General features: G+C 36.9%; 1 protein-coding gene across 2 annotated transcripts in view; it reads left to right on the forward strand.

Annotated features, from left to right (window-relative positions):
- Nucleotides 1-7,995, forward strand: part of crhr1 (corticotropin releasing hormone receptor 1) — a 163,065-nt gene extending 155,070 nt beyond the window's left edge. The window contains exons 14-15 of one of the 2 annotated variants that reach the window (XR_007826355.1): nt 80-1,368; nt 2,877-7,995. Coding sequence is in view for 1 of the 2 variants with exons in the window: in XM_051102015.1 (XP_050957972.1) it covers nt 80-220 (141 nt within the window). In the remaining variant the exon portion in view is untranslated. Of the gene's footprint in view, nt 1-79 lie in introns of both variants that reach the window. The other variant, XM_051102015.1, reaches the window with a different exon arrangement.
- Nucleotides 7,996-11,225: the final 3,230 nt, after the last annotated feature.

Raw genomic sequence — 11,225 nt, forward strand, 5'->3', positions numbered from 1 at the left:
ATGTTATATTTTGTAATATTGGCATTTTTTTATTTTTGTACTACAAATTTGTTTCTTACGTCTCTTACTATGTCCATAGGTACGCTCAGCCGTTCGTAAGCGGTGGCATCGCTGGCAGGATAAGCACTCCATTCGGGCGCGGGTGGCACGGGCCATGTCTATTCCCACCTCTCCAACGCGGGTCAGTTTCCACAGCATCAAGCAGTCGTCGGCCCTCTGACCATAGCAGAAATGAAGCATCCGTCCCTGTTTCTTCTGTTCCTGCTCTTTCCGTCCTCAGCTAACCATCCACATCCTCTGCAAAACCCAGGGATTACAGCTATGGGCCAAACAGGGTATGATCCTCAGCTGAAACATAGATGAAGGGTGGAAATGTACACAGATAATGAGGTCCACCTGCCAAACACAGAGGAAAAAACTGTTTTCGAAACAGATTAGAGCATCGGTGGTCTCAGACAGTGATGGGAGATTGTGGGAGGAACCTGATATACACACAAAAAAAAGCTGATAAATACTGGCAGAGTGTATTTATTCAATAGACAGAGTTATATGTCACATCCTCTCCTCCTGATCTTGAGTCTTCTCTGATTGGAGAGCTCAGTTTATTCCTAACTTGTTTCCAGAACCATCGGAGTAGGATAATATGGAATATACACTACATGGCCAAAAGTGTTGCGATTGTGAGGCATACATGTGTCTGAATGGGATCAAATCCAACCTTCCCAGAAGAGTGGAAGCTTTTAAGGAGGATAAACTCCTTATTAATGCCAACATTTTGGAATTAATTGCTCAGAAATCACACATGGTTCGGTGTTCATGTGTCCACAAACTTTTGGCCATATAGTGCAATAGCTTTAGGAGTTTGAAAACAAAACAACATAATCAGAGGAAAGTAAGAACAGCAGTTTTCCAATTGGAAAACAATATCTTTGACAGATCTCAATGTGAACTTTCATTGTTGCTATTGAATCTTTGGACTGGATACATTGGGGACAAATGCATGGCATTTCTCCGAGATGTTCAGATTGTGACCCTCTTTCTTATTCTTCACCCGCTGCTCTTCATTGCCCACGTCGTTGCAGCTAGTAATAGTTCCCTGTGATTTTCATTCATTTCTGTGAGCAAACTCATTCAACATGGACCTTTCGCTTTGATAAGATGAGTATTTCTGCATATATCATGCAGTGCAAGTGCGAAAATTGTAAACAGTTTTTTACAAAGATGAAAGGTACGTATTAATGCTCTCTAAGCCTGTTCGCATCCTGGGACTCAAGGATATATCTAAACCCCGGGGAAAAGGAGGAAGGAAGCTTGCAGGAAAGGGAACAACATCATGAAAGACTCTCATGCCTGCTAAGGTAGAAGACGGTACGCTCCGATACTAAACACATAACACAATCTTTTAAATAAGGGGTTTATCACAGAACAAAGAAAGGATTTTGATTTTATCCTGTTTTTGGAGCCTCAGCAAAGCGGGCGATTGAATGTATTTCAATTAACCACTCCAGCTCTCCTTTCCATGCACGGTTTTGGATAAATTCCCAGTTATCGAGCAGTTTTATGAGATTATCGTAGTACAAAATGCTTGAGAAGTTGGATTCTGGAGACTCCTCCACAAAAAGACTAATTCTAATCACACGTGACTGAAAGTTGAGGGTGGTTTTGTTGCCCAAAAGCCTTATAGGGATAGTTCACCTGAAAATGACAATTCTGTCATCATTTACTCAGCCTCATGTTGATCCAAACCTGTATGACTTTATTTCTTCCAGCAAACACAAAAGGAGAAATTTTAAAGAATGTACACCACCGTTCAACAGTTTTTTTTGTTTGTTTTGTTTTGTTTTATTTGGTTTTATTTGGTTTTTTTGTTTGTTTTTGTTTTTGTTTTTGTTTTTTTGTTTTTTCAAAAACTCAATATTTTTAATAAGTAAGAAGTCAAGGACACATTAAGTTGTTCAACAGTGGCTGCATCTTTTTATGAAACTTGATTTTAAAAAAAGTTTCACGGTTCAGCAAAAATATTAAGCAGCACAACTATGTTGTTAACATTGATATGTTTTTAACATTGATAATAATAAGAAATGCAGCAGCAAATCAGCATATTTGCATAATTTCTGGAAGATCATGTGACACTGAACACTGGAGTAATGATGCTGAAAATTCAGCTTTGCATAACAGAAATAAATTACATTTTAAAATGTATTAACACAGATAACAGTTGTTTTATTTATTTATTTTTATTTATTTTTGTATATTTTTTTATTTTTGTAATTTGTAATCATTTGATCATTTTATTGATGTTAAATTTATTTTTATTTTATTGATGATAAATTCCGTCTTGGCAAGCATTAGAGGCTTCTTTCAAAGCATTAAATATTTTTGAACAGTAGTGTAGCTGGATGCTTTAATAATCTTTCACTTCAGCTATTCACTTGAGAACCACAACAAATCACTGAATCAATGAGTTGAACTGAATCAGTTTGACTTGTGAATGAGTCTTTCATTCACAAACTGGTTTTGTGCACTTGGTCAGCTGACTGACTGAAAAGATTTGACTGAAAAATTATCTGTTCACTAATGTGAACAAGCTGGTATTAAATTCCAATGGGTTCAGAACATCATGAGGGTGAGTAAATGATGACAATTTTCATTTAGGGTAAACTATCCTATTTTAAAATGTCAGTTATTTATATGAAACAAGGTGCATTTCAACATTTACATTTCTACTGGTGTTACACATGTGGGCAGAAATTTACAGACAGCAGGGAAGTCACCGTCATTTGTGGACCATTTTTTTTTCTAGTTTCTCTGGAAAGCTGTTCTGTGGGAAGGTAAATTTGAAAAACTGATGTATAGTGTGCTTTTGTATTTTCTAGGACCAGCTTCTTCAATTCAAATCCCAACAGAATCAGGCCAGAAGAATCACCTCAGCAAAATCTGCTCCTATATCATTAGAGTCAAGAGAGATCTGCATGCATCAAATAGGGTCATTTAACGTCCATCCATGTGGTAAAACCCTCGCTAAGCTGAGCCACCAATGACCGAGTCCTGTGACCGCTCACTGCTGACTCAGCACAGTGAAGCAGATTTGTGCTCATACATCCAATCAATCACATCTGATAGGGAGAGCAAGGTTGTATAAAAAAGAAAAAGAAAAAAAACTGACTCAGGACCTTCATCTATGCCTCTGTGCTCTTCTGACCTTCCTGAAGTACTTGTACGAGAATCATTTGTAAAGGCTTCAGCAGATTCCACATTCAGCCATGCTTGTTGTGTACGTGTCCAGTAGCACCATATATACGAGTTAGACATCTAGTTGTGTATATATAGGATGACTAGCATTGTGAAGTTTGCTAATTACCATATAGCATTGTGCATACCTGACAAACCGAGGACCAAGCTCGTGTCACTGCTAGTAAACGGAAGGTTCGTTTTAGTGTCGCTACTAAGTTTAGGACTAAGGCTTTGTTTGTTTTTTAAATCTATTTTTAGGCTGTGAACAGTCTTTTTGCAGTGAAATCTGATCCGTTTGTTCTGACAATGTAGAAAATATCTGGATGGCAGCAACTGAAGGTTGAAAGTTTGCCTTCGCTCACGTCTGTCATGACATCTTGCCACTGTGCTGAAAACATTAGTGATGGACAATTTGGCCATTCATGCATATTCTGTGTATAAACCTACCTGTTTGTTCACTGTTCGCTACATAGTGAAAGCTTTTATAGTTCACTATGAGAAAAAAGTCATTGGACAGTCAACATAGTCCAAACCCTTTTTTGATTCTTACGTCATGAGATGTTGTTTTGATTTCATGGTGACTTTAAAATCTATTGAAATAGAAAAAAGTTTAAATTGTTATAACATTTCACAATATCACTGTCTTAAAAACATCTCACTGACCCCAAACTTTTAACAGTAGTGTGTATGTAATATCTGAAATCTGATCTAATCTTTTAGACTGAGGTTTAAATGATTTCAAACCACATATGGATGTTGTGTTCGTCTGTGGTTACTTATTTTTAAAGCCTGTTAAATGGCCTGTCAAAGTTTATCTCAAATTGCAGCAGCAAAGGAAGATCAAATTACAAAAACTAAAAAGAATCATCCCATCGATTTACTGGCACGCCACAAAATTTTCAGAAAAGCCACAGCAAAATACACTGATGGACAAGAATATATTAGAGGATAATGTACAGTTAGCCGGTCATTAAAGGGATTATTTTGAGATAACGATCATCTGACTGTACATTATTCCACTTATTAGACTGCTGCTTATCATTTAAATGCATAAATGGATATGAAATATTGATATGAGTTGAAATTATTTGATTATGTTAGAAGCGTCTGTGGAGGTTTTCAGGGACGATGGTTTAACATGCAATTTAGTGGTCAGTCTGACCGCGATTGTCCAGTCAGAGACTCATGTATTCCAGAAAACTGTGTAATGAAAATCGAGAAACTAAAAATAGCTGGATGCTGAATAGCAGAACTCCACAGACAGTGATGGATGTGATGTAGACAGAAATGAGAGAAGCTTAGGTTACTATTTATATGTCGAACAGATATGTTTGCTGGTGCGTGTGGAATCATGTCACCTGAGGGATCTGATTTAGCATCATGGGCCTGAAGACTTTCACAGCACTGCTCAGATACACTCCATCAGACTTTGCCTCACTATTTATAGCACTTTAATAGTAAACAGCTCAAATGTTCACTTTGAATTTAAACCTGTGGGGCTACTAGCAAAAAGGCCATCTAGTAGAGACACAAAGGTACAGTCTATACAACGTTAAATAATATAACAATATATTCTCCTGAAGAGCTAAATTAGTGACATATTTAGTGAATTAGGTGTTAGTTAGAACCATATGCTAGTGCTTGCAGTGTCTAACAGTACCTAAACCTTTCATGTACCACATAAAACATAATCCAGTGTCACATATATTATGTCACGGGGGCGGAGCAAAGCGACAGACACAGTGGGTGTGACGTCAGGCCTCGGAGAGGCTTTTATTAAACAAAACAGAAAGTGTCCAAAAAGGGGGAAAAAGTGTCCAAAAGAAAAAGGGGGGTCTGGTGTCCTCGATGTGATGGGGTTCCGTGAAGGAGGGGTAGTGTTCCGAAGGGAAGGGTCCAGGTAAGGGGCGGAGTCCGGCGGCCGCACGCGCTCCCCACTCAGGTCCGGGGTGCGAGGGGCGGCGGCTTCTCTAGCGGCATCGTCCTCCTCCACCTACGTGGCGCTTCTGGGGGATATCACGGCCCGGCATCTTGGCCCGTCAGCCGTCACGGGTGCGGTCCTCATCCGAACCCGCGGGGTCCGGCAACTCGTCCTGCGGCGCTGGTTCCCTCTTCACCCCTTCCTGGACCCACGAGGACACCAGCGTGCATGCACGGGGAAGAGACCGGTCTCCTGAGGAGAGGCGCGCTCGGCATTTTAACAGCGGCGGTGATGAGGCTTCATTCACATCAGGTGTGCCCCATCACACGCCGCCAGACCTGGATGTTTCAGCGCCCCTCCTCCTCCCACACGCCCACTCCCGTCGGGAGCCTGGTGAAGGGCGGCGATTACCGACGGGGTGCAGCTGACAATAAGGGGGGAGGCAGTCGACTCGTCACAATTAGTTACAAATCATTAATCAATCACTTCTAGAAAGTAGCGCCACCATTTTAGTACATTCAGTGGCATTCGATACAAATTAATAATTTCAGTGCACTCTTAAAAATAAATGTTCCTTATTGGCATCTGTGGTTCCATAAAGAACCTTTAACATCCATGGAATCTTTCCATTTCACAAAAGGTTCTGTTCCTCAGACTATGTTCACTTAAAGGTTCTTTTGTGAACCCAAAAAGGTTCTTTATAGCAATGCTATGAAAACCCACCTTAAGGACCTTTATGTTTAAGAGTGTAATATGCACTTTCTCAGAAATGGATGTATTCTATCAGGCTGTTCTTTAAAGTTGAAGTGTGTAAATGTGTCCTATTTTAATATGCAGACAACCGTATGTAAGCCTTTCGTAGTTTGACTTCTCTAAAAAAAAAAAAGTGTAACACTATGACTCTGTGAACATTTTTCTGTTTGCTTGAGCAGATTTGATTCAACCAATGCATTTCAGGTGTGACTGCCTGGTGTGCTGTTAGTTTTCTAGATGACCAGATTCTTGATTTTCTCTCGGCAAGCGATAAAATGAGTGGAAAAAACCTGTAGACTGAGATTAAAGGAGGTGCCCAAGCCGTATCTCTTTCGACTTGGTCCAGTAAGCAACAATCTAGCATCCACCCAGAACTCACGTAACATTGTGTTTAAAGGAATAGTTCACCCACAAATGAAAATTTGCTGAAAATGTACTCACACTAAGGCCATCCGAAATGTAGATAAGTTTGTTTCTACATAAGAACAGATTTGGAGAAATTTAGCATTACATCACTTACTCACCAATGGATCCTTTGCAGTGAATGGGTGCCGTCAGAATGAGAGTTCAAACAGCTGATAAAAACATCACAATAATCCACAATAATCGACTTCAGTCCATCAATTAACATCTTGTGAAGTCAAAAGCTGCATTTTTATAAACGACTAATTCATCATTGATGCATTTTAATGGCAAACCATTGCTTCTGTTCAAAATATGAGTCAAATAATCCATAAAATGAATGAATTATTCCTTTAAATCACTCAGATCCACTAGGGCCACATAAATGGCACACTTCAGCTTTAAAACACAAACGATAATAGTGATTTTTGGATTGTGTGGATTGTGTGTAGTACTAATACTTTGATTTGTATCACTTTTCCCTATGGCTTTTGTTTGTGGGTCATGTGACCTCCAGACAGCAGTCGGCATTCCAAAGCAAACTACCATTTTCCATACCCTCCAACATGTGCGATATTCCAAAGTACGGCATACACAGTGTGCTTCTCCAACGTGCCTCAAAGAAGGCCTGAAAACACAGTCTCTGCTTATGACTTATCATTTCATCTTTGCACATAACTCACATACCTTCTTCTATTCAAAGATTAAAATGTTCAGACTCACCATTCTTGGTAAGGTCAGTGTCTGTATCAGATCTTTTGGCCGCCAGCCCTCAGTTGCAATTGTACATTTGCAGTATTAGTTCAGTCATTTCTATTAGTGTTGTCATTTCTATGTTGGTGAGCCCTTGCTTAATTTTCTGTATCTGTGAGAAGCAACACTGGTGTCTGTGTTTGTTTCTGTTTCTTTATTCACTGAAAATCATTTTCTTTGTCACTGTTTTAGTCTTGTTTTCTGGTCTTAAAGTCTTTAATACATTTAAAACATAAATTTACTTGAGAAAGTTAAATTTATCTTTTTTTTTAAACTGTGTTTTTTGTTTTTTGTTTTTTTTTTACTGGAAAAACAACACAAAAATACTGATTCAGAAAAAGTTTATTTTCTCTTTTTTTATAGAGGTTGTGAAGAAGTTCTTCCAAAGTTGTGAAATGTACAGAAGGTCTGAACAAGTACAAGCTGTGTAGCTGTATTTGTAACAACGATGTCAATATGTGATCTTTTTTTCGGGTATTTCTGTTGTGTTTAGTCGCTGATGTGAAAGTGTACAAAGAAAAATTTATTTATTTATACATGTATGGCACAGAAAAAAAAAATCTATATATTTATCTCACTATTTAAATAGGTCAGAAACACGAGCCAACACGTGACTCATATCAGTATATCCATAACATTAATGTCCAGAATGTGTGAAAACGATGTAATCTTGTATGTCTTGCTTTTTGTGGTTCTGTGAGACAATCTTTGCCATCATTTCTGTCATTTTCTGCAGTGCTTCAAGAACATTCTATTTATTACTTTTGCTCATTTGTTCCTCTGTTTATGACTGATTTGATGTTTGAGAGAATTTAGGAACTGTACAGAAATTTATATTAAATCAACTACACAAAGAGTAAAGTCATATGTTGAAGGCATATAGTACTGTGCTGATCAAGATGTGCATTAAATTGTTCTCTTTTCTAAACATTTTTTCTTTGTGGTGTGTTTATGTCCACAGGTTCAGAGATATTGAGTTCTATGAATGGGCATGTTATTGACTTTAATCTTTTCAATATGTCATTACATCATGTTTTTGTAATTCTACAGAAATGCTTGAAAGCCTTCTTTAGGTTAACATGACATATGATCTATTTGTAATGCTGATATAGATTCTTCAGGATATCCTGTATGCTCTGAAATAACATGCAATCTGAGCCAGAACAATGTGGGATTAGAAGAAAGCTGATCTGTTTTAAAAGAACAAAAGTATTTGTGTTTCATAAAAACTTTCAAAAGGGCTATTTTTATCCAGCTTATTTGGCTTTAAAAGCTCAAAATAGCATTTATTCAAAATTTCATGTTACCTGCTCAAATTCCCAAGGTGTTTCTCATATGAAAAGCATTTGATTACTTTGACACCCTTTTTCATAGAATCATCCTGTAGACGTTTGCTTTCCGGTTCTTTCATGCTTTTGCACTGACCGAGTTGACTTGCATACCAAACAACTGAGGCCATCTATAGCAAATACCACCTAAAATTAATCCGACAAGAAAGCTCAGATGTCATTCAGGTGCGAAAACACCCTAGAAGGCCCAACTTGTGAAGACACATTACTGACAGCATATTAACACAGAGGCCAAACAAACACAAAGAACTTTGTGTTGTGGCACAGATGTTAAAAGCATTTTTGTTCCACATACAGAGATGTTTTTGGTACTTTTGACTAACACCCAATAAAAAAAGGTGAGATGATTGCTGAAATGATTTGGATATGGGAAATTATATACACAGAGCAACACCTGCCTTGGGAAATCCCTGCATTTTACTAGTCTTGTGCAATATCCATTATGTGGTTGAGTGTTGTAATACACCAAATCTTTCCAGAAGAAGCTGGCAAAATTCTTTTAGAAAGTATTTTAATTTTGTTTTAAGGAAAAAGTACAAACACACAAAATAGGAACAGTGAAATTTATGTTTCTCCCTGTAGATGAGTTTGTTTCTTCATCAGAACAGAAATGTAACAGTACATCACTTGCTCAGCAATGGATGCTCTGCAGTGAATGGGTGCCGTCAGAATGAGAGTCCAAACAGCTGATAAAAACATCACAATAATCCATAGGTAATCCACATATTTTGAAGCTGTGTGTGTGTAAGGAACACATCCAAAACATTTTTAACTTCAAACCATTGCTTCCAGCTGAGATTTGAGAAAAATACTAAAAATCATCTAATCTGAACCAGGAGCACAGATCAAGCACCGTTTATAAGTGGAGAAAAAAAAAAAAGAAACCAATGTTGGTGGATTTTAAAGTGAGAGGGCAACAGGAGATGGACATTTCCACTGAAGGACACTTTTTATGGGTTATGGACTGGAATTTTGGCCAGAAGTGATATGGCCAAAAAATTATCACAATATTTTTTTTTTCATATCAGTTGATATCAATAATTATCACGATAAATGTCAAATTTTTAATTCTTTCACATTTAAAGACAGATTTTTGCTACAATGTGAAAGTTAAATGTGGCTTTAAAATATTCTTTATGGTCAAAACATGACAAACAAATCATGTTTTTGGAATTCTTCACACTTTTTCCAGTCTTTTTTGCCTTAACAAGATAAATATCGCAATAGAAAAAAATAATTTCTTAGTTCTGCATGTTTTAATGAGTAATAGTGTTTTAAATCAAAAAACAGGTTTGTGTTACCTGATGATAACAATAATAATAATAATAATATAGCTAACATTTTTTGTCTCTTAGAAATACACATTTGATATAACTTGAGTTGGGATGCAGATGTAGATTTATGTTAGATTTAGATTTATAGGAATATCTGTTAAAATTCTAGCAACCTTATTTTTATATGGTGAAATGTAATTATTATAACTTTTTTTTTTTTTTAACAGTTTCTCTTCCATAGTAACATCTATACAGTAGTCAACATTTGAAGTGGATCAAAACCTTTCATAAAAGGTGTCCCAAAACCAAAACAATACCCATTCTTGTCTTAGGACAAGTTTGATGAACTTTTTTTGATCCACTTCAAATGTTGACTACTGTAGATCATGATAATAACCACAAATATAGCACCTCAATACCATGGTAAAAATGTAATATGGTTCCTAGGTATTTGTATGAAAAACTGTAGTGTAAATACATTTAGTATAAATGCATAAACGCTATAGCTTAATCACAAAAAAAACACTGTTTTTATTATTTTGGAATGGAATATCCATTACTCCTCCTTCAATACATTTAATACATGTCTACATTAATAATAAAATTCGACACAAATATATCTACATTTCTGAGACAATACCACTGTGCAGTTAGTACAGTAAATCTATGGTATGTGATGGTGATTTGTAGAATAAAAAGCCTTCTGACTGTATTGTTGTGCAAAGTGTTTCTCCTGTTTGTCAGCACTGTTTCATATGGCTGTTAACCGAGTCAATTTATCAAACACTTGTTATCGCTTATTGAGGCAACTCATATAGCATGATAATTGTTGTTATTTATTTATCGCCCAGCCCAGTTTGAAGTTAAAATGTCTTGATAGATTTTACAAACATGCCCATTTGCACATCACAAGATGTTACTTGATGGACTGAACAGCACCCATTCACTGCAGATAGTGACCAAGTGATGTAATGCTAAATTTCTCCAAATCTGTTCTGATCTTGGATGGCCTGAGGGTGAGTATATTTTCAGAGAATTTTCATTTTGTGGTGAACTATATTTCTTTAAGACAATATGAACCTGAAAACATCAGCATTGCATAAATCAAAGTGAGAATAATAATAAATAATGGATCATGTAAGGTTGCCTGCGGGATCAGGATGCATTAATATAAAATGCAGAAAGCGATATGGACATTTTTATTTATCTGTATGATTAAGCTGATGTGAAATGGATGTTTGGGTGGATTTATTTTGCATGATTACACCTACAGTGATGCTTTTGAAAACAATTTGCTTCTGAGCAATAACCATAATGGTCCTGGAAATTATCAGAACGTCATAAACATATTAAATGGAAAAAAATACCGAATGGATGCAACAATATTCAGCAGGTTTCTCTGCTTATATTTGCTCATTACTAATATCTGCACACCATTTACTCGCCCTCATGTCAATTCCAATCCATAAGCTGTTATTTTTTTTCTAGCTCAGCATGAAAGCATGCAGCTTTTGGCATATAATGACAGTTCATAGTGAT

The sequence above is a fragment of the Labeo rohita genome, chromosome 3, assembly GCF_022985175.1.
Source record: "Labeo rohita strain BAU-BD-2019 chromosome 3, IGBB_LRoh.1.0, whole genome shotgun sequence".
NCBI lineage: Eukaryota > Metazoa > Chordata > Actinopteri > Cypriniformes > Cyprinidae > Labeo > Labeo rohita.